Genomic DNA, 25,164 nt, shown 5'->3' with positions numbered 1-25,164 from the left:
GTTTGCACTTTAGTGAAAATAATTCTTATATTTTTCATTAGAAAAGTCATGCATCGGGGTAAAACTTTCATTTCTTAAAATTTGTTAATCGAAAGCGTTCCACTACATAATGCAATAATTGTTACAAGTTTTAAATTGTAATAAAAGACGACACGTCATTGTACTTACATTGTTGATAAAACTACCCTCAATTCACGTCACTTCTCCAATCTTTATTTTTATATTACACCCAGTAAAAATATGTAAAATACAAAATGGCAACAGTAAGTGGTAATAAAACAATAAACTTTAAGTGAAAGTTATATAAAAGCAGTAACTACCCTGCAAAATGTCATTGTCTATCCCAGGTCTTGCTTGCTTTTATTCTTTTATCAGAGCGATGTCTTAATATAAACTAAGAAAAGCGGTTGATGCAGTAAAACATAAACCATTGACGCAATTACTCAAAGGTAAAAACATTGGCATAAGAGCATAATGGCATAATATCTGAATAATACAAAATCTCTAGTAGGAGCAAGAAATTAAAGTACTCATTTAATATACCGGATCAAATAAAAAAAAATGGAGGCGTCAGGCAGGGTTGTGTGTTGTTGCCTGAATTGTTCTATACCTATTCAAATAACAAATTAAGAAAGCCCTGAAGAATTAAATAATTAGAATAGAAATTGACGGCCTCCTTATTTGTAATAGTCGATATGCAAATAATAGACTTGAGGTAATTTGGTCTATCACCAAATACAAAAAAGCCAAATTTATCATAGATATAAAGAAACATTAACAATATTATCTTATTTATATTTAAATATGGAGCCAATAGAACTTAGAAAAAATTTAAAATATATTCTTCTCTCCGGATCATGTTTCTTACTGAACGTTGGCTATAATAATTTTATTCACCGCAGCTCTGGAGAGTTACGACGAACACTGATTAAACCATTCACGTAGGTTACAAAGGCATGATGTTCTTCTTCGACCTTCTTCTTCGACTTCTTCTTCGCATACTTTGCCCCATGAATAATAAAATGAAGAACTATATCGTTCTTGGTGTCGCATGACATGAGTAAAATACTCGTATTTTTCGTATTTTCATGATTTTCACTACTTCGGATTGATCTTCAGAGGTAGTAATACATCTTTATTTGTCACTCTGTTACCCCAGTTTATGCATAGCAGTCTTCGATACACCCCACTTCGAAAGCTTAAATTTGATTTAATAGAAATTTAGAGAGCGTCAAAGAGATAAAAATCCGCATTGAAAAGGCCAAAGCAGTGTGCTTCCGAATGAAAAAAGTATTTTGTGGACGGAATATTAATAACAACCTGAAAATAGGGGAGAGTAACCTAAAACGGGACGGTAACCTAAGATGAGACACGTAATTTGCCCGTCTATTCTGTGAGGCTACTGACATCTACCGTCCCGTGCGGAAACCTTCCTTCAGTATGAACAAGTTTTACGAATATCGGCCATCATCGATCTCGCAGTGTCCTGTGAGAAGCCGTTGCTTGTTATCGTGCCATTCGTTAAAATATTCTGGTTTATTCGAGGCGTGTTTTTACTCGGAAAATGTAAGTGCGTTTTATTTCTTTATTTGGCATAACATTAGGTACTTTATACTGTACATATTGCTATGGTTGCATGATTTTATTTTCGACTGCTGATAAGTAGGGTTATGAAATTTTTTTGTATATTCATTATTCCTAAGATGGGACAGAAAGAAGTTTCCTAAGTCGAGACGTCCCATCTTAGGTAACTTATTCTATTTTCTTCTCTTATATTTGGTATGCATTACAATAAAAATAAAACATATTTTTATAAAGTGTTATCGGTTAGTAGGGTTATTTAAAGAGTTACTATGTGAATAGTAAACAGCATTTTTTCTTGTTTCTAGATGCCCAACTTAGAAAAATACAAATATGTTAGAAAAACCAATCGCGGCAAGTGGTCTCAAACAGATATGTCGCAGGCGATTGTCAAGGTCCATAAAGGAGAGCTTTCCATCAGAGACGCGGCAGAACGTTACAATGTGCCAAAAAGTACCCTCGCAAGAAGAACGGGAAATAAAAATAAAACGGTACAGAACAGCGAAAAACATCTGGGCAGATTTCGTAGCGTTTTCAATGAACAGCAAGAACAGGAAATTATAGCATACGTTTTGGAAATGGAATCAAGATTCTTTGGAGTTTCCTATAAAGAACTTCGTCGATTAGCCTTCGATTTCGCTGCAATTAACGGCATCCCCAACAACTTCAACCAAGTGACAAGAATGGCTTCCAAAAAATGGCTCTATTGTTTCCTGTCCCGTCATTCGAACATTTCTCTTAGAAAACCAGAAGCAACGTCCTACGCAAGGGCGACGGGCTTCAACAAAAATGCTGTCTCGACATTTTTCAAAAATTTAGAAGCCATCTTTGCCAAGTATGATTTGTCTCCTGATCGAATATGGAATGTGGATGAGACAGGAGTAACAACAGTACAAAAGCTGTCTAAAGTACTAGCTCAGAAAGGTAAACGACAGGTAGGAGGGCTAACAAGTGCCGAACGAGGAGTGAACACCACACTCGTCTGTGCAATGAGTGCGACGGGAAATTTTCTAGCACCAGCATTTATTTTTGCTCGTAAGAGGATAAAACCTGAGCTTATGGATAATGCTCCCAATGGAAGTGTAGCATTTGCTCAAGATAAGGGCTGGATGGACCGCGACGTTTTTTTGAAATATTTGAAATATTTTGTGGATAATGTAAGACCTACTGCCGAAAAACCAGTCCTATTAATATTAGACGGTCATGTCTCGCACACCAAAAGCTTAGTCGTAATCAATTTTGCAAGAGAAAACCATCTTATCCTTTTAAGCTTGCCTCCTCATTGCACGCACAAAATGCAGCCATTAGATGTGTCATTTTTTAAACCTTTTATGACATTCTACGACGCTGGGCTAAATAGATGGATGAAAAACCACCCTGGACGTACTTTTGGCATATATCAGGTTGCTGCAGCGGTAACTGATGCTTTTTCACAGGCAGCCTCTGTTAAAACTGCTATGAATGGTTTTAGAGCAGCTGGCATATGGCCATACAACCCCGACATATTTCAGGAATACGAATTTGCCCCAAGTAAAACGACAGAATTACCTTTGGAAGAAAACGACAGAACTGAAGCCCCTCCCCCTCTAGTTATTGAAAGTAACACCAATGAAGTGTCCATTCTGGGTAAAGATCAGTCACTAAATATCCCGAATAAGAAAAAATCAAAGGAAAACGCCGGAATCTTAAATAATCCACAACCTTCAACATCAAAAATCCAGGACGAAAGTGAAAAATCTCAGAAAAAGCATATCAGCATATTGCAGATAAGTCCTGTTCCAGTAGCCCGGAGCAGAAAAAAGAAAATGAATTCTAATAGGTCCCTACCATCAACCATTCTTACTGAGTCTCCGTATAAAAATGAACTTGAAGCGAATGAAAATACAAAAAATAAAAGTGGAAAAGGCAAAAGAAAGCTAGACTCAGAACAAAAAAAAGAGCGCGAAGAAAAGGAGTTGTGTGCAGTGTGTAAATGTATTTACGCATCTAGCAAAGAGGACTGGTATCAGTGCAAAAACTGTTGCCTTTGGGCAAATGAAACTTGTGGAATTTTAGATGAACTTTATTTCACATGTATCAACTGTTGTACTTAGTGTCCCTTTTTGAGTAACCCCATGTCCCATTTTAGGATATAGGTTGCCTAAAATGGGACATTTGCAAAGTTTTTTGCATTTTAAATTAGAAAAAAAAGTTTTGTTTTTTTACATATTATCTATGAAAATGTTTCTTGTCAATGTTATAAAGTTTCTGTTTCCATATTTTGTTTTTTCATTTGCCTTAATGATTGTTTAAAATTCGTTGGAACAAAAAAAGTGTCCCATCTTATGTTACTCTCCCCTAAGTGATATTTTGACAGTATTTGACATCAGTTTTTTGTAACAGAAGTGTCTGCGTTTGTGTCAATTTTTAAACCCTTTGCACTGACATTTTATTCCAACATTTAGATTTAATCCCTAGATCATTGCTCTTACTTATCATTTTATATCTTAAGCTTACAGATATTTTATTTTGTTGCCATTTATGCTGAATTTATGGCCATGCTCTACAAACAAAGTATGTGCACTGTAAATGTTAAATAACAAAGAATATAGTATGATTAAGTATCCCCTACTGCTATATGTATAATTTGCATCTACAAATTATTAGTTTAAACGTTAAATATACGGTTTTAGGTTATTTTCGGTTAGACCATACACATATAATATTTAGACAGCGCACTGCAATCTAAACCCGTTCCCCTAGTGCGACAAACAAAAAAGATACCAGAGTCCTTGCATATCTTTCTAATGATCGGGGTTTACCGAATACGTGACCTTGACGTGAGCGCACTGCAATCTAAACCCGTTCCCCTAGTGCGACAAACAAAAAAGATACCAGAGTCCTTGCATATCTTTCTAATGATCGGGGTTTACCGAATACGTGACCTTTCCATTACCAAACAATCTCCAGTGGAAAGTTCACGTGATAGATAAACCCCAGCCATTAGAAAGAGATGCTCGTATCTTTTTTCTCTGTCGCATTAGGGAATGGGTTTAGACTGCAGCGCACAGTCTAGGTATTATATGTCTATGAGTTAGATTAGGTTAGGTTAGGTTCAGATAAGAGTAAACTTTTTATATGTTTATAAACTTCTCAGGTTTGTTTTTTTTTAAGTCTGCAATATTTATAAAATACTAGTTTTATTATTGAATTATTTAATTTATTTTTAAGCATCATTGCGCTAGTGATAATTTTTGTTTGTGGTCGAAACGTGGAACAAATATCATGCTTAATGTGGTTGAATTGCCTTAAGAAGGAAACGAAACGATCGATTAAAAAATTATTTGAAAAGAAGCTCAGCTAAACCCTCGGCATCAAACAAATTAATACTTCGTATGCTTTTTATTTTTCAGTGATATTATTGATAGCTATTGCTACAGTATCTAAAGCAGAATGCCAAAGTAAGTCTTGATGTTTGCCGTTCAATGTGTATTTTGGTGTTAATAATAATTGTTTCTGACAAATATACATAGAAAGCTTTTTTTGATATATTCCCATTTCATTAGTGGACTTTTTTGTTTAGATTTTAGTAAGGCACTGTTTCTATCTGTTTGTACACACACTTACACTTAAAACACTACACTACACAGAGCTAACACTTTTTGTATATATTTGTAATTTGTGATGTGTTACGTTTTTGTATAAGTGCTATTGAGTAAAATGGGTTTAACTTAGTCCAGTCATCAGAGATTTGATCTCTAAAAACGAGACGAACAAGCTTCATTTTAATGAAAATGTCAATTTTGGGACTCCAAAAAAGTTCGCCGGCTTTCAACCAAAACCCCCCTCGTACGGGAGGAAAACCGAAGACATCGATTCACCAAAAATTTTTACGCCGTAGAAAAAATTATTTTAAACACCAAATGTAGCTGAAATAATTGTGAATAAAAATGATTAGGTATTAGCACTTTTTCTGTACGACGAATCGTTCTCTTGAACAACGCTTGAAGCGAATGTTAGTAACGTGCGAAATCATTTTTTTAAATAAAATGTGTATCAACTCAACGGTTAAAATTCGATATCTTTTTATCAGTGTCCTATATCAACAAAAATTAAAATGCTCTTTAAAAGTCAATAGTGCAGCTTTCGTATATAATTTTTGCATTTGGCCGAAAATGAAGTCAGTTTATATAAAGCTTATTATGAGATCAATAAAATTTGTCAATTTCATTGACCGGTCATGGAATTTTCATTAGAGCCTAATTTTCAAAACCCATAACATGAAATTTCGATTTTGAGTTTTGGCAACAAATATGAGACATTTGAAGTATTGTTCTGAAACTATTTTCTTGTGGCATTTTAAAGTAGATGCTATTTTAATGGGAATAAGCCATAATTGAAGGTTAAAATAAGTTTATTGACGTTTTAATTTCCACTTCGGAAATCGTTCTCAAAATGCAAACATTAATAATGTTATATTATTATAAGTCTAATTTATTGTTTTTATTTATTATTCAAGGTTCTAGACTTATAACACTTAAAAGTTTTTTTAAAGTCTTTATTTGCACAATCTATCTAATTTATATTACACCAATAATTATATAATTTATGTATATTTATTAAAATACGTGCGTTACATTTTAAAACGCGGCGCAATCTTCAAAAACTCACTGTCTTGTTTACAACAAAATTCCTCTTTAAATATAAAACTCCGTTAGTTTCGGAATCCCCTAGAAGCAGACATGAATTGGTTCGAACATTGGGGAAGACCGGTCGTGGCGGTCTTGACAAGAATTGCCTCGAATGAACGGGAACTCAGGCTGGTTTTTTTATCGGATGGGGAGCCATCGGTTATTACCTGCGTCTCCGCCGGCCGGTGTGTGATCTAGAAAATACTTGAATAGAAAAGATATTAGTAATAAATATGTTTACAGTTCTGAGCCATACGATGCGTCATCATCTATTGTAACAATAAATAATCAAATTTTGTTTTTTGTTAGTTGGCGAAAAATTTTATTCTGTGTCATTATAAAATTATCGACCAATGTCTCACTGGAAACTCACCCTGTATATTACTACTAATAAGACGGAGGAAAACAAACATTTCTAGACAAACACAGGTGTAATAATCCAACAAATTTTATTAATTTATTATTAATTCACGAAGAACTCCAGAGAATCGCAGCCCTAACATGTGATTTTTAAAATGACACCCGTCGTTCCAAAACAGATTTTTTTAAATCCATCAAATCATCTTTACATCTTGTATGAGAATGACATGAGAAAGCAGATTTTTCATCACCAGTTACAAAGCATAGCAACTGACCACTGTTCTCCAATTTTCCCGCTTCTAATTAAAATTAATTTGTCTTCTGTCCTAATAATTGTTTTAGTATGTGCTATTTCAAATCAAACTAAAGTCTGATCAATATTCGCTATTTGTGATTTCATAATTTTTGATTTTTTACGTGTTATAATGCAAAACGTTGAAATGCAATAACGAATCACTATGAGTATAATGCATCAGAAAGTTTTTGTGCTAATGTTGTTATTGTTCTGAGGCCGATATGGTAAGTATTTGGACTACATAGTAAAACGTAGCATAATTAGAGCCGCTTCTATGATTTATCCCTTTTTACCGTTTGTTTCTTTTAGGACTATACTTGAATCATTCCATTGAATCCTATGTTCATTTACCCATGCGTGTTTACATATTTGAGATCTATCAAATTCTCTACTATTAATATAAGGTTGATGTTCACTTATTCTAACATTTAATGGCCTTGACGTTTCACCTAAATAGAAATGATCGCATTCACAAGGTATTTTATAAATACAATTCTTTGTTCTTTCTTGTTTATTGTTAGGTTTAGTTTTAGATAAAATAGATCCCAATGTGTTTGTTGTTTTGAATTGTTGTTAAAATGTTGAATTTATTTCCTATCCTTTTAAGTTTTTCTGATAATCCTTTTATGTATGGTATTGTTATTTTCCTCGTATTATTCGTTGTGTACACTGTAGGATCTCGTTCTAAGTTGCTCTGATCTCTTTTATCGATTATTGAAAACTCCTTATTTAAAAACGATAAAGGATAATCATTTTTTAATAAAACAGATGTTAACAACTGTTTTTCCTCCAAGAACGAATTTTCGTTAGAACAAGTAATTTTGGCTCTATCGTATAAGGATTTAATGATTCCCTTTTTAATATTGATATTGTGATTTAATTTGTAATTTAAATATCTGTTTATGTGTGTTGGTTTTCTGTACACCTGAGTCTCATATCCAGTATCGTTCTTAGAGATTAAAACATCTAGGAAAGGTAGTGTTATTAAATTCCCTTTCCATGGTAAATGTTATGGTCCCTTATTTATCTTTTATATCATTCCGGAATGTATCCAACAACTCTGATCCTTAAGACCATATTGAGAATACTTCATTTACATATCTCCACCGTACTGTGGGTTTTAAATTTTGTTTAGAAATAATATTTGTTTCAAAATCTTCCATAAATTTATCGGCTAATAATGGAGATAAACTAGAGTTTACTGCTAGACCAAAATTTTGTTTATAGAATTCATTATTTAGTTGAAAATATGGATGATCAGTACATAATGTCGATAACTCCATTATAACTGAAATATTTAGTATTGTTCTAGTTGCCAATGTGTCAATTTCCTCACTTCAATTCACTCTCTAATTTTGTCTTGGTTATATTCAAAATCTTATCTAATAGCACATTTGTAAATAAACTATTAATGTCAAAACTAACTAAAATATTATTTAAGTTAAATTCAATATTTGATAATTTATTTAAAAAATATTGTGTATTTTTTATAAATGTGTCATTTTTATTTGCAAATGGTTGTATAATATCTAAAAAAAAATTTGACAGTTCACTACAAGGAGAATTCATGGTCTTTTTCTTCTACGGCACTACAACCCAAATCGAGCATTGGCCTCCTTTATTTTTTGCCTCCACCCATGCTTGTCTGTGGATGATCTTCTCCATGCACGGACTCCTAAAAGGGCTTGTGCGTCGCTGTTTACTGTTTCTTCTCAGCGCTTTCTTGGCTTTCCAACGGGTCTCTTTCCCTGCATTCTAGCATTCAGTGCTCTTTTTGGTAACCTATCCTCTCCCATTCTTATCACATGTCCGGCCCATTGCAATCTTTGTATTCTAATGAAGTCTGACAGTGGTGCTTCCTTATAAAGTTAATAAAGCTCGTTGTTGTATCGACTTCTGAAGATTCCGTTTTCCCTCACAAGTCCTAGTATTCTCCTCAGTACTTTCCTTTCGAATGTATCGAGTTTGCATTTGAATGTTTCTTTCAGGACCCATGCTTCACTACCATAGCATGCTATTGGTCGAATTAAGGTTTTATAGATTCTCATCTTTGTATTTCGGTGGACATTTTTAGACCGAAATATATGGGAGAGCGCAAAATAAACTCTATTTGCCTGCGTTATTGTCTTCCGTATATCTCTATCTTCTGATCCGTCGGCATATATTTCTACTCCCAGGTATGTAAACTTTCCAACCGTTTCAATGTCATCTTCATGTAAAATTATTTTGTGAGACTATATTTCTTCTCGTCTGTATCATTATTGTTGTTTTTTCTGTGTTAATTTCCAGACCTAGCATTTTTGTTTGCGTTTTTAACTCTGCGTATGTTTCCTGTGCTCCTGTTGATGTTCTACTCGTAATATTAATATCATCGGCATAAGCGGCCAGTTGAACCGTTCGGTTGGTCAGTATGTTTTCTCGTTCAGTGTGCATTTACCTAACCGCATACTCCAGTGCCAGGTTAAACAAAGTTGGGGCCAGCCTATCTCCCTGATTTAATCTCTACGAAATTTTGAAAAATTCTGTTTGGAGGTTTTGTATTCGTACACATGCCTAAGTTCCATCCATTGTGGCTTTAATGAGTCTAATTAGCTTGTACGGTATTGCCAATTCAGCCTATATATTGTAGAGTTTGTTACTTTTGACTGAGTCGTATGCCTGTTTGAAATCTACAAACACATTGTAAATATCAATGTCATGTTCCCATGATTTACTCAAGATCTGTTTGACTGTAAATATTTGATTGAGTGTCGATCTTCCCCGTCGAAAGCCCGTCTGATACTCTCCAATAATATTTTCTGCTAGTGGTTGGAGCAGCGGGTTTATAATATACGTGAGTACTTTATATGCTGTAAATAGTAGAGACGGTAGTTTTTGCACTGGAGTTTGTCTCCTTTTTTATAGATCGGGCATCCTATACTTTTCTTCCAGTCGTCGGGTATTTTTTCTTCTTCCCATATGTCTTTGATGAGCGCATGGATGTGACTTGCTAGGTGGTCGCCACCCATGTTATACAAATCTGCTGGTATTTCGTCAACTCCCGGGGATTTATTGTTTTTCTGGGCCTTAATAGCTTCAGAATTCATGGTTTGTACTACAATTAGGTCTAAGTGATATGTTCGTTTTAAGAACTTTCGGTACTCCATAAAAATGAGGGGTCTTACTGTAATTAATGTTCTTTGATGATTTGTTAAACAATCTTTAAACTTGAATAAAGTTCTATACATTCTGTTTTCCAAAGGCTTTGTTGGATCCTTTGTTAATTTTGTATAAGGTCCATTTGTTATTAGATCTTTAATTTTGTTTTCATAATGAATTTTATTGATTATCATAATTGCATTCCCCGTGTTTGCTGGTAGAATGATTATGGAGTCGTCATTTTTTAAAGTTCTTATAACCTTTAGTTCCTCTTTGCTTATGTTTTGTTCAATTTTAATAGACTTTTCCAATTTATGTTTACATAATAGGTACTCTGTATTCTTCTTTTACATGGGTTGGTAAATATTAAGATATTTTCTCCACTATGTCTAATTTTGGAATAGATGAATGAGTAACAGCAAAGTTTAGACCCTTTGACAGAATTAAACTCTCCGATGCATTTAAATGTCTATTTGATAGATTAACAGCTGTCGCTAATATGTCATTATTTTTATTGAGATTATCTATAGTATGTATACTGTTTTGTTCTAAAATAATAATAAATTTATTTAAATGTATATTTCTCTGTTTCTTATATGAATTTTCATATACTATATGTAAACTAAAGACAACTTGATCAAAATCAGAATTTGATATCACATTGAAAAGCAAATCTTTAATACTTACAAAATCTTTTTCATCAAATATGCCTATTTTAATATATTCATGAAATATGCCTAAAACACGATGAATTCAAACTTTCACATTACAAGCGATCTCATGTTACGAGAAATGCTTCCACGATTGAGTGAAAGAATTGACGGCATTGAGTGTAATTTGTAGCTAAGGTGTATAGTTTTGAAAAACGTACTTGTGCAGTCAAAAATAAGCAATTGTAAATATTTTAAATCGTTTGTATATATGTATATTTGTATATATGTTGCCAAAACTCAGAATCGAAATTACATGATATATGTTTTAAAGATTAGAAATTTCTATATACTATATTATTTATCTATGGATTAGAAAGATTAGGGCTAAACAATGAAAATTCCATAGTGACAGGTTGACGGAAGTGATTGGTCTAATAAGAATTGTAAAAAATGAACTTTATAGAATCTGACTTTATTTGAGGCAAAATGCAAAAATTGCGTACGAAAATTTCACTCTTGACTTTTAAAGCGAATTTTGATTTTTGACGATAGGACACTCTGATCAAAATCGTCGGTCACTTCAAGCGCTGTTTCTGAGACAACAGTTCATTCTACAAAAAAAAAAGGTAAGAAAAATTTTTGTTCAAAATTATCTCAGTTATATTTGTTGTTTGAAACATCGTTTTCTGCAGCATATAGATTCTTGGTAAATACATGTTTTCTGTTTTTCCCTCCCTTCGAGGGGGGTTGTGTGGGAAACCCGTTGGAAGGAGAGGCAAACTTTTTTGCACCTCTTTTGGGATCCCAAAATTGACATTTTTAGCAAAATTTAGTGCTAATGATTTTTAGAGGCTCAGTGACATTTTCGTCTCTGGCGACCGGAGTACTAATGAAAGTTTTGTTTTATGTACACAATTTAGTGGTAAACTACAGAATCATTTATAATTTAATATATTAGATAAAAGAGTAGAAGGAAACAGTAAAAAAAAAGAAACTAAAAAAAAAGGAAAACAATGTTATTAACATTAACTTAATTTAAAATAATCAGAAATAATTCTAACTAAGTAGGTACAAGGGTTTTTCGGAAGCCGCTTGTTTTAAATCATTTGTATTGCAGCCAATTTTGGTAGAAGGGTTAGTTGAAAAAAATACTAGATTCGTGACTCTGCCAAATATAAACAAGTGGTTTTGTTGTGAGCTAACGCAAAATTGAATATTTGCTAAAAAAAACAGAGGAGAAGGTCCTAATATGGGCCCATTTTGTTTTTTTTTTCAAAATATTTTTCTTCTCCTTCATGATAATTATGTGAAATTGGAAATCTACTTAGATTCAACATGTATTAATAATACAGAAGAGTTGTTTATTTAAAAAATCTTTGGGAAAACCAAATAATAAATATAATATAAATTTGGTGCAAGTTTTAAAATCACTCGGTGCGTTAGAAATATGGACTCCGAAGAAAAATCACATGCAAATGTTTTACTTAAAAAAACATAGTTTAGCAACTTAGTACTAATAAATTGAAAATATTTTCAAAAATCGCAAAAAAACTGTCCTTGTCAGCTCCCGAACATAGTTCATGTGCCCAGTAATTACATCTAAGGCAATTTTGTTGGTTTGCGATTTTTGACTGTTCTGACCACTTCAGTAACTTTTCCACTTAAACTGGAATACTGTGGCCATGTTATGCATCACCCAGAGAGAAATAATATACTTCATCTAAAAATTTTGTATTTCAAATCTTTAGTAAAAGGTATAAATAAAATACCCAAATGGGCTATATCACAAATACAGAACGTTTTCGGAATATAAATTCCATCATCAGTGTAACAAAGTGTATATGCTATGAGCCACTAAAATATATGGCTGAAAACCCTTTAAATGTTATTAATTTATAAATATGTTACATTATATGTTATTAAAAATTAGGATGTTTAAGTTACCGTTGGAATTGGAAACATGGCAACGTATGGCTCTTCATCGGTTACTTGGTCCTGAGACAAAGTGTCTTCGAGGACCTGTTGATAACAACTGAGTTGTTATCAACAACCTAATTTTTAATAACATATAATGTAACATATTTTCCCCATATATTTTAGTGGCTCATAGCATGTACACTTTGTTACACTGATGATGGAATTTACATTCCGAAAACGTTCTGTATTTGTGATATAGCCCGTTTGGGTATTTTATTTATACCTTTTACTAAAGATTTGAAATAAATTTTTTTTGTGATACATGGTATACAGCCAGCTACAGGAACTTAGTTTTCTAGTGGATACTTCATTTAACAGCCAACGCACAATAATCGGGCAGTGCACAAGAAGAAGAAGAAAAATAATTTTTAAAAATAATTTTAGCGAATGGCTCATTCAATTTATTGTTTTTTACATTCCTTGGCGTTGTTTTCGGTATTGCTAAAAAATAGTGAAAAAAAAATAAAACAACTTTTCAACCACTCCTCGTACATTTTCTCATGTTTCCAACAAAGCAACGAAAAATAATCAATTTTATTCTAAAGGTGACTGAACTCTTTCAAATTAAAATATTATGGTTTATATTTAGGTTTATGTTCCAAAACTTGACCGTTTCCACATGTTGCGTGCCAGATATATCTTTCAAATCAACATTATCACCCTTCATTGTGAATGAATAATATTCCTATAATATCATGGTGTTGATTTATATTATTCGTACTTGCAATAAAAATATAAAAATAATCGTCTAGACTTGAGTATATTTGTGTAGTAAAATTTCCCGCTCAGCGTTGGATAATGGTATTATCTGTTTATTTTTAAATGCCTTTTAACTCTCCATTCTTTTTTTGAATTTTTTTTTGCTTTTGTTTACTTTATTTCTCTTATTTTATTACTCCATTTTTTAAATTGTCTAAATTAATTAAATTATTATCTTGCTTATATTAGATTTTTTTAGCTGATTGATTAGTGGTTTTTTTACAAAAATATTTTTCTTTATTTGTTAACCAATAATTCGATGTTATATTGTCAACATAGGCTAACTTCATTGAGATACTTCCTATGGAAAGGTTTAACCATCCAGACAGGCATATTTTATTTACACGTATTTTAACAAGTTGGATAAGTTTTTTTTTGGAATCGAGAGTTCTGCAATTGCATTTCACATCTTCTTCTTTATGTGCCGTCTTCTACCGAAGGTTGGCGACCATCAAACGATAGGTTTCTCTGTTTTGTGCCGCAGCTTCTGGTATTTGAAACCATTCTCTCAAGTTTCTCAGCCAGGATTTCTTCTTTCTGCCCAAACCTCTTCTACCTTCAATTTTGCCTTCCGCGATAAGCTGTAGCAGACTGTACTTATCATTACGGAACACATGGCCCAGGTATGACGCTTTCCTCCTTTTAACAGTTGTTAACAATTCCACCTCGTTACCCATTCGTCTTAATACCTCTGTGTGGGTCACTCTGTATGTCCAAGGTATTCTCAGTATGCGTCGATACAGCCACATTTCTAAAGCCGCTAACTTCTTTATATTTGCTGCTGTTAACGTCCACCCTTCAACTCCGTAAAGTAGCGTAGAGAGTACGTAGCATTTCGTGGCGTGCCATCGGAGGTTAACGCTTAGGTGGCGGTTGCTTAAGAGCTTTCTCATTTTGATGAATTTAGATCTTGCTATTTCAATTCGGATCTTAATCTCTACATCTGGGTCCCACTTATCATTTACTGTATATCCCACATATTTAAATCGGTGTATTCTTTCAATACGTTCGGCTTCAATATTCAGGTCGATATGTTGAATGTTCTTTTTACTGATCACCATAAATTTAGTTTTCTTTCTATTGATCTTCAGGCCAAATTGGTTGCCAGTTGTATTTACTCTGTTTAGCATCATCTGCAAATCTTCGATGTTATCGGCCAGTATAACAGTATCATCTGCATATCAAAAATTACTTATTGGTACACCATTAATCTTGATGCCCTCGTTGTACTCTTCCAGTGCCTCTAGAAATATTTGTTCCGTGTACAGGTTGAAAAGCAGTGGCGAAAGAATACAGCCCTGTCTAACCCCTCTCGAAATGATTACGTTTTCACTCACCATATGTCCATTCTTCATGTGGGGCTGTTTGATTCCAATATAGAATTTTTATAATCTGGATGTCCTTAGTGTCAAGTCCTGTAAGATGTAATAGTTCTATGAGTTTGTCATGTTTGATAGTATCGAATGCTTTCTCATAGTCTTTAAAACAGGCGTAAACACTTTCTGTTGATCCAGACATTTTTGAATTAAGACTTGTATTGCAAAGAGCGGCTCTCGAGTTCCAAAACCGCATCTAAAACCGAACTGTGTTTTACTTATGCTGTGTTCTAATTTTGCTCGTATTCTGGAATGGATAATACGCAAGAATACTTTAAGGGTGTGACTCATTAAACTTATAAAGCGATATTCACTACACGTCTTAGAATTCGATTTCTTGGGAAGGGGCACAAATGTAGATTTCAACCAGTCCGATGGAATTTGACCAGTATCGTATATCTTATTAAACAGTTCTAATACTACATTCAGGTTGTTCTCGTTAAAAACTTTTAAAAATTCGACTGGTATTTCATCGCATCCAAGGAATCATTCCACATCTGATTCCTTTTAATGCTGTCGTATGCTTGTCAGAAGTTTATAAACAGATTATGGATAGTTCTATTGAATTATCCCTTTTTAAGTAGCTATCTTGGGGTAAAAATCTGATCTATGATTGATCTATTTTCCCGGAATCCGGCTTGGTATTCTCTAATAAGTCTACTTAATACGATATTCGATAATAATTTGTACGCCGTGTTAAGTAGAGAGATTCCGACTCCAAAGTTGTTTAGATTAATAATTTTAGAACGCAAATAGATATGAACCGTTTTCGGTACTTATGTATGATTTACATGGAGAAAATAAAATGCTACAATATATTTTACTATGAGTCCTACTAAACAACCTTATAAAAACCTTGTAAAAATAGCCAATTTTTTCTTGGTGCTTAAGTCAAGAACTGTTTTTAATTCAACAAAGTAAGTACTTTTCTCCTTTTGGGTTTTTCTCTATTTAACTGATATTATATTGTCTATATTTTGGGTTTTAAGCGTACACCTTCTTTCTGCTTTACTGCTCATCCATAGGTCGATCCGATATGCCAGCGTATCGGAAATACTATACCAGCTTATCGGAGATTTATTCTAGCATAAGTAGCAGATCCATTTGAAATTTACACTACTACGTTAGAATTTGTCGTTTCAGACGAGGGTCCCAACCATCAACCACTAACTAATTTACAGTGAAATGAATGTGATTCGTCTGTCTGGCCCGCTTGGCTATCTGACCAACTAATATTATAAATGATATTATATTAGACAGCCACAAGAAGTGTTCATTATTCACTGTTGAAATCCTTCCCTGAAATAAGATGAGGATGTTCAAATACAAGAAATGCTTTTTGTTTATCGATTCATCTAACCGATAAGCTGAAATTTTTAGCAGAAAATCACATTTTGCTCAAGAAATTGGCATCGCCATAAACTAACTTTAGCACAACTGTCAAATTTATGTACCAGTCTGTAACACAAAGTCATTGCCCTTTTAAATTCGATTGAACTTTTGATTAGCTTTTTTTATATAAATATTTTAGATATAAAATATTAATAAAGATATTCTAATATATTCTAATATATAAATATTAGAATATATCGATGAATTGTTCGATGATGAAAGAGGAGATCTGGAGCACATAGAACTTACGTCAGAATAAATAGGTCCATATATTACAAAAGAAGAAATATTGCACGCATTAAAAACAATGAAGAGCGGGAAAAGCCCTTTACCTGATATGCTTCCTATAGAAATCCTAAAAATTCTAGATGAGAAGCACATTGATGTTTTAGTGATACTCTTGAACCAAATTTATAGTTCAGGCGTATTACCCAAAGAGTGGTTAACATCTATTTTTAATTGTCTCCCTAAAAAGAAAAACGCAAGAGAATGCAGCGATTACCGCACCATTAGCTTAATGTCTCATACGCTAAAGTTACTACTTAAAGTCATCCATAACCGAATATATCACAAACTGGACATAGACGTTAATAATACACAATTTGGTTTTCGCAAAGGCCTAGGAACACATGAAGCTCTTTTTTCACTTAATATACTAATACAAAGATGCCTGGACGTCAATCAAGATATATACGCATGTTTTATTGACTATAATAAAGCATTCGATAAAGTACGACATAAACATTTAATGAATGTCCTGAAATCAAAGAAGATTGACTACAACGACCTCAGGATCATATCAAATTTATACTATAAACAGCGAGCAAAAGTACGTGTTAACGAACAGCTGTCAGAAGAAATTGAAATTAGATGTGGAGTAAGACAGGGATGCGTATTGTCGCCAATTCTTTTCAATGCCTACTCCGAAGAGGTCCTGAAAAAAGCTCTTGAGGGTGAAACAGCTGGATAAAGGTAAATGGAGCTCCCATTAACAACATTAGATATACGGACGACACTGTGATCTTAGCCGAAAACATTGAAGATCTTCAGAGACTGGTGACCAGAATAGCAGAGTATGGAAAAGAGTATGGTCTAACAATGAATGTCAAGAAGACGAAATTTATGAGAGTATCGAAAACTCAAAGAAATAACGAGAATCTTCTAATAAACGAAACCAACGTCGAACAAGTGGACAAATATGCATACCTGGGAACAATGATTAACTCCACAAATGATTACAATCAGGAGATAAAAATAAGAATAGAAAAGGCTAGAGCAAATTTCAACAAAATGAGAAGAGTTCTATGTACCAGGGATTTAAAACTGGAACTAAGAGTTAGGTTGGCGAGGTGCTATGTTTTTTCGACTTTATTTTATGGAATGGAATCTTGGACCTTGAATGCGACATCAATGAAAAAACTGGAATCATTTGAGCTGTGGGTGTACAGAAGAATTCTGAAAATATCATGGACAGAACACGTCACAAACAAAGAGGTTCTGGGAAGGATGAACAAAGAAATGGAAATTTTAAATTCAATAAAAACAAGAAAATTAGAATATCTCGGACATATTACTCGTGGAGAGAAATACACCTTGCTCCAACTGATTATGCAGGGAAAGATCCAAGGAAAGAGAAGCATAGGGAGGCGTAGAATGTCATGGCTGCGCAACCTGAGACAGTGGTACGGATGTACATCAAATGAACTTTTCAGAGCAGCCGTCTCAAAAGTCCGAATAGCTATGATGATTGCCGACCTCCGCCGCGGAGATGGCACTTGAAGAAGAAGAAGATATAAATATTTTAATATTTGAATACCGTTTCTTCTTTTTCTTCTAGTTCCATCACCGTTATCGATCGTTGGATATCATGTTAGCTACCATATACGCTATCGTAACTTTTATAACATTTAGTTTAGATAAATTCAACAAAACTTTGCGGAGATTGTACAACTTATTCCAACGTGCGTTTTTAATATCGTTGGTAAAAACTATTATTCGATAAATCAAATGCTTTCTTTAGTATCGTTGGTACCTTTATTTGAATGTGTCCTTTATTATCGTAGGTACGATAAATCGAAAAGTAATAGCTTTTATAATAACGGTTAGTTAATATGTTACACCCGTAGTTGGAGCTGCTCTACTGAATTATTTTTGATTTTTCTTAAACGTGTTTAAAATCCACCAAGAAAAACTCTAGAAAATACTATATTTTTGGTTGAAAGAACTATAATAACGAACATTTATACCATAACGCAATACCAAAAGGACAATTAATGACAAGTGAGCCAAATTTGTTTGAGGAATTCCTCGGTTCCCTAGATTTGTTTGTTTCGATCATGTACAGATAATATACCGTATTCTGTCAATTCGATTTTTATTCTCTGTAAAAAATTTTCTGTTGGTATGCAAGCAATAACTAAAAATATATCAGCTGCATAATATTCATTTTAAAAGTGCTGCATTACCTAATTATTTCTCTGCAAATATGTGAAATATTTAATTAGCTAATGGTGTTGGCAATTAGTTATTCATTATCATTTGCCAGTTATCGATTAATTTACTAATTATCGAGCTGCATATTAGTTGCTCTAACAAAATTAAATTCAATAATTTGGTAAACATAAATTGTATAATTAGAAAGATTTTGTAGTTCACACTAAAATGTTCATCTAAGCAAAACTTATTTTAAAACAAAAATGTCTTTAAAGTTTGTATCATTTAATAAATGACTGTCAATCATAGATATATGAAACATTTGAAGAAATATTTGATTACTTTTACAGTTCGGTAATTATCTAAACAGTTTATGTTAAGTTTTTGTTTTTGAGCATTGTTGACTTTGTTTATAGGATTTTTATTCGCCATATTACTTGTTATTCTTTTTTAATTTCGACACCGACGGAATTCTAGTTTAATGTATATATTTTACATGCTTTAGAGAGAGTATCTCAAAATTATTTCCATGTTCTTGAAGTTTTTTTTCAAAACTCCACAATAAATCGGAAATTCGGGGAAAAATTATTTAATGCTTCTTCGTTATGGCGTTAACTTATTAAAAAACAAACTTTAACAATAATTATTTTTACTACAATGCAAATAAACCATTTCTTAAGAGCCGATAATATGATGTAAATTGTGAATTAATTGTTATTTGGTGATAGAGATATTCAGCCTAAGCAATACGAAAAATGAAATAAGATAGCAAACTACAGAATCTAATAAAGTAACAGACACACTTAACGACATAATACGTAGAAACAAACAAACAAATAAAACAAAACGAATAATGGAAATAGTAGAGGCCAAAATAGTTATAAAATACTAATAACCTAATTTGCACATCCCGATCAAAAGTGGATTAACTCAGACAATTATATCTTTATGTTTATTGCACAAAATGCATTATGCATAATCTGTTTCCATAGAAAACAGTGATATCTTAACCTTAAAACTATTTCAGTAAATGGACCGAAACGATAGGTCACAATTAAAAATCAAAGCTCGTCGTGTGGTACAAACAGTATCATTGCAACTTGTGACAAGAAGGTACGCTGGTTTCCTGTGAAAACGTATTAATTCAAAATCATCATCATCACCCAGCAATGACATTATTATCATCACCAATCGGCTATAATTCGACTATAATTATGTATATAAAAAGTATCCATTGCTGGACGCAAACCTCCCTTAAATTCCTTCAAAATAGTCTTTTCTATTTAAGTTCCGTCGATGTCGCTGTGAACCAAGTTTGTGGTCATCTATTTTCTTCCATAAATGTATCTTTAGCTTATTTAGCGTATTTCCAGTATTTTTTTGGCATTTTATTGTCAATTTTCTTTACATTCAAAATTTTTTAGTATTTATATCTTTAATTATTTAGTATCTTGTGTTGGTGGACTATACATGATGTTTCATTGGGAAACGGAAATACTTAAATGGTGAATAGAGGTCACTTAGGCGGTTTTAAATATACCAAATTGATTGTGGTGTATCTAGAACTTACGATTTTTATAACCGATGTGTTTTATCGATTTTGCTCACTTTCTTCTGAATCTCATTAGAACACCAACGACCCACTTACTAATCACAAGAAAAATCGGTATATTAAAATTTTCACACTATGTATGTGAGATATCTATTAGTTCATCAATTTTCGTTCATTCCTCTCTTCTTGTAGCAGCTTTTTTTTCTTTTTGGAGTAATTATAACTACATAAAAATAATTATTGGACTGATAAAAGTTATAATAAATATTTTAAATAAATGATCTCGAAACAAACTTTAAAGTATTAAATTTCAATAAAAGTAAATTTTAGCACAACACTAAGATGTTAACTGCAATAAACCAGCAAGTTTCTTTTCAATCTACTTCTCAGAAACTTGACATCACTGAAAAATTGCACATCATATCAGACACTATTGGAAGTTGTTAAAACACGTATAGATTTCACAGCACAGGTTAAGTTGATTTACTTTTATATAACTATAATTTGATTATAGTTTATAAAACAAGTTTAGAAAAACAAAGTTTTAATAGTCGAATATAACTTTTTTGGTTATTTTTTCGGGCTTTTTTCGGGTTCTATTTGCATTTTATGTTACTATTTAAAGATATTTTTATAAACCTCTTCAAAATTTAGTTTATATACTTATGTTGACAAGATATTTTTTGTATTGAGTACAAAGAAAATCAACCAGTCGTGTTATCGTATTTGTTATTTGAATTATTTGTTGGTTATTGGTACCACTAAGGTATGAAATTAGTTCGAGATATAAATCGACATTTATGAGTTTTTTTCTAAAGTTTTAATAGATCCTGATATTCTAAATCTTTCTGAGTTATCGTGTAATACTAACTTTGAACATAAAGGAGTAGTTTGGCCTCATGTCCCTTTTACACTACGATCTTAAAGATCTTTGTAACCCCTGCATCTATATGTCGCTTTCTGATAGCTTTAATCACCTGCCCTCTAGCTTCGTTTGAGTTGAGGCTCTGCTTCTACTAGTATTTAAATCTTGTCATCGTTGTATCGCTACGCTCACTAGACCTTTTTTGGTCGTTGCTAAACGTCATCACGATTTTTCTGACTACTTCTGTTAATAGTTTTTCTTTCATAGTTTGTTCCACATGGAGCTAGGAAATGAATAATCACTCCAGACAGAAACTAGTTTGTCCAGAGAAGGCTAACTAAACCTAAGTGTTGCCTGATACCCGTAATTAAGGTCGTACGAACCTCATTGACACCTTCACGACAAAGTCTCACGGCTCTTGGAGAGAATAATTGGAAATACTTTGGTCGATAGTAATTTAAAAAAGATTGAAGAATAGCTATGAAAATATCTGTCTCCCCAGCCGGTCCTCAGGTGGTGGATAGGATAACGCCCGCACCGACTGTATCGGCAGAGTAGATAAGATATCAAATACTATTTGTGGGACAAAACAGACTAGACTAGAAAAAGTCGATAAAAAACCCTGGACCTCCAAGTTTGGGGGTTTAAATGAAGGTCCAGCATCTCTTCTTCGGTAAAAAAATAGCAAAAAATAGCTAAAGCCTCAGATTATAGATCAGATTTACGGACAAAGAAAACGACAAAGAAAACGGAATATTAATATAGAAACATGAAATGTTCAAGGCATTAGAACTAAACAACAAGAAGTACTGAAGGAAATCAAATAAAGAAAGCTGGACGTAACAATAATATAAGAAACCAAAAAGAAGGGAAAAGGTGAAAACATAACTATATACACTATTCAGTGGGGTAGATAAAACATATCACGCAAAGACAGCAACATTAATAATAGTATACAATATAAACAATAAATTAAATCAGGAAAGAATCAATGAACGCATTATTAAAATATACCTGCAACTAAAAGGATTTAATAACACAATCGGACAAAGATCTGTGATAGATTATGTTATAACCAACAAAGATATACACCCATCGAAAATAATCGACGTAATATGCCTTAACTCAGCAGATGTAGGTAGCGACCATAGCCTAGTATTGTGTAAAATAAGAATCAGTATGAAATTTTTCACGCCCAAAAGAGCGGTGCCAACACAAACAAAAATCAAAGTTAAGGACTAAATACGGAATCCACGGAATACTTATACAGAAAAGAATATCAGAGAAAATCGCTAGGAATAAAATTTTAGAAAACGATAACATCGAGGAAAGCTGGGAAAAACTCAAAAATAACATAATTAACGCAGCAACACAATCACTTGGAGAGAGGAAAGTAACGAACACTAACATATCAAAAAAGAAAACTCCTTGGTTTAGAGAGGAAGTGCAGACAAAATGTGAAGAAAAGAAGAAAGCCTTTTTACAATACAGAACAGGCATATAACCACTATAAACGAATCATAAATGAAACGAATACTTTAGTTAGACAAATAAAAAGGGAACACTGGCAGAGCTTCTTAAAACAGATGGAACACGACATCCACGGAACACAAAAAGAAATGTGTAGAATATTCAGAGGACAAAGAAAAGAGATGAACGAACTGATAAAAATGAAACACATTCAGAAGGAAACACGGGTGGACTCCTTCGGTCCCTATTTGCTGAAGGTGACGATAATGAACCACCAACACCAGAAGTGACGACAAACGAAGAAATAAATATTGAGGAAGAAGAGGTCAAGGAAGCATTACGGAAATTAAAAAATAGAAAGTCACCAGGAGAGGACAGAATACCGAACGAACTCCTAAAGTACGGAGGATCAGATCTGACCAAACAACTATTAAAACTAATCCAAAAAATAATAGAACAAAACATAATTCCTCAAGAATGGAAATCGAGCATCTTAAAACCTTCCTGCAAAAAGGGAGACAAATCGAAACCGGAAAATTAAAGAGGAATTAATTTAGTAAACAAAAATAACAACCAATGTTATAACAAATAAACTGAACTGAATAAAATAACAGAATATAAGTAAAAGTAGAAGAAGAATTAGCCGACCTTATTGAAGCTGGAAATGGGATAAGACAGGGAGAGTCCCTGAGTCCTCTATCGTTCAACCTGATTATGGATGAAATAATAAAAAAAAAGAATAAAAAAGGATACCTAATGGGAGAAAAACAACTTAAAATAATCTGCTATGCAGACGACGCAGTACTACTCTCTCAAAGTGAAGACGATTTACAACGTATGCTGCACAAATTTAATATAACCGCTAGAAAATTTAACATGTTAATTTCCCCAAAAAAAAGACAAAATGCATGGTTACAACAGCAAATTTACTAATATGTAAATTGGAGCTGGAAGGTCAGATAATAGAACAAGTGATGGAGTTTAAATATCTAGGCATCACATTATCTAGCTATGGAAAGCTCGAAACTGAAGTGGAAGATCAAGTGAATAGAGCAAACGGAACCGTAGACGGCTAAATTAAACAATGTGAAGAAATAAAAATATCGGAAAAGAAATGAAATGCAGAATTTACAAAACAGTCATCAGACCAATAATTACATACGCGGCAGAAACACGCCTTTACACAGAGAGGACAAAAAGGATGTTAGAAACAGCAGGGATGAAAACACTTGAAAAAATTGATGGTAAGACACTATGGAAAAGTGAAAGATTGGTAGAAATATGCTAGCAATATAATAAAAGAATAACAAATACATTATGCGCACAAAGATATACATAAATATACTTTGCAATACCGCTCCAAAGATCAGACCTCAGTTTCCTGAGACCCTAGATCAATTTTATTTATAGATTATAGATATATTTATAGGTTTATACAAGAATAAATTTCTAGTAACTTTGATCCTTAATATTGACTTTAATTTAATTTTTTTTTCATTTTTTGTTTTTTAACTTTCCACACATTTATTAGTTATTTATTATGATTTTTTAAGTTTTTTATGCTATGTTTAACTCACTTAGTTTTATCATGTATTTAATATAATCTCATTTGAGACTTTTAGTCAAAAATAAGAATTTGATATTTTTTTTCTATATAAAGTAAGTCAACTGAACACCTCAGTAAACTCACCTTAGACGTTCACTGTCACAACCGGTTTTCCTAAAAAATATTTGTTCGTAAGATTTTCATGCATTCATCATATAAGTAATTTACAGTTTGTTTTCATAATAAATATTATAACTTTTAATAATTCATTAAGCTACTGATGTATATTAATAACACAGCATAGAAATAAGCCTAATAATATCGCAAATTATTAATCCTACTGTCTGCGCCTGTTGGATAACTTACACAAGTTTATAAACGAATGACTAAAAGTTGTTTTAATAACCGAAAGATACATATACACTGATATATACCTAGATATAATTTGTATATAAAAGTGGTGTTGTTGATAAACTTACGAACAAATATGACCATTTTTTCACTAAAGTACACAATGCACCTAATCACGATAGTTATTAAAATTTGACTAGAATAGTTTGCATGAACATTATGAGTGACCCTGTTTTTTTCCCATTGTGGTGGTATGATCAAAAAAAGCACTAAATTAATGATGTTTCAGTAAATCTAAAAAGATTTTTTCTCAAAAAATGTTTAATCCAGTTATAAATAAAATTAATAAAAAACATAAACGTGACTGCACATAATTTTTGATATACAGATTTTTTTTCTGTGTGTCTAAATGTACCTGGTGCTTTAGACACACACCAATGAAATACAAAAATTTCCATAGCCTGCGTCTACAGAATGTTTAATTGATTTTATTGCTTTACTTTCCTTTCTCTTTTCATCCTCATGGCCTTGAATATAATGCTGACACCAAGCTGCTGGAGGTCGTTTACTTCTAGGCATTTCTTTTCTCTTTAGATTAAATAGTTTACATCTAGCAATGCGGACAATTCCACACTATGATCTAAAATATCTTTTGTGTTTACCGTACATCGAGCTCTTCATTTCTGCATATATCAACTTGATTTCTTGTACTCTCATACAGTTTTCTTAGGATCTTTATTTTTCAC

At 32.7% G+C, this 25,164-nt stretch overlaps 1 protein-coding gene across 4 annotated transcripts in view; it reads left to right on the top strand.

The window, feature by feature from the left end:
- qvr (glycosylphosphatidylinositol-anchored protein quiver) overlaps nucleotides 1-25,164 on the top strand; it is an 81,133-nt gene that overhangs the window by 20,015 nt on the left and 35,954 nt on the right. For 2 of the 4 annotated variants that reach the window (XM_072522513.1, XM_072522514.1), the window contains one exon: nucleotides 4,974-5,021. The exons of the other annotated variants lie outside the window; for them this stretch is intronic. In XM_072522513.1, coding sequence (XP_072378614.1) covers nucleotides 4,974-5,021 — 48 coding nt within the window. The remainder of the gene's footprint in view (nucleotides 1-4,973; nucleotides 5,022-25,164) is intronic. 4 annotated transcript variants of the gene reach the window in all.

The sequence above is a fragment of the Diabrotica undecimpunctata genome, chromosome 2 (genome assembly GCF_040954645.1).
Source record: "Diabrotica undecimpunctata isolate CICGRU chromosome 2, icDiaUnde3, whole genome shotgun sequence".
In the NCBI taxonomy this organism is placed as follows: domain Eukaryota; kingdom Metazoa; phylum Arthropoda; class Insecta; order Coleoptera; family Chrysomelidae; genus Diabrotica; species Diabrotica undecimpunctata.
This window is presented reverse-complemented; position numbering and strand designations above follow the sequence as displayed.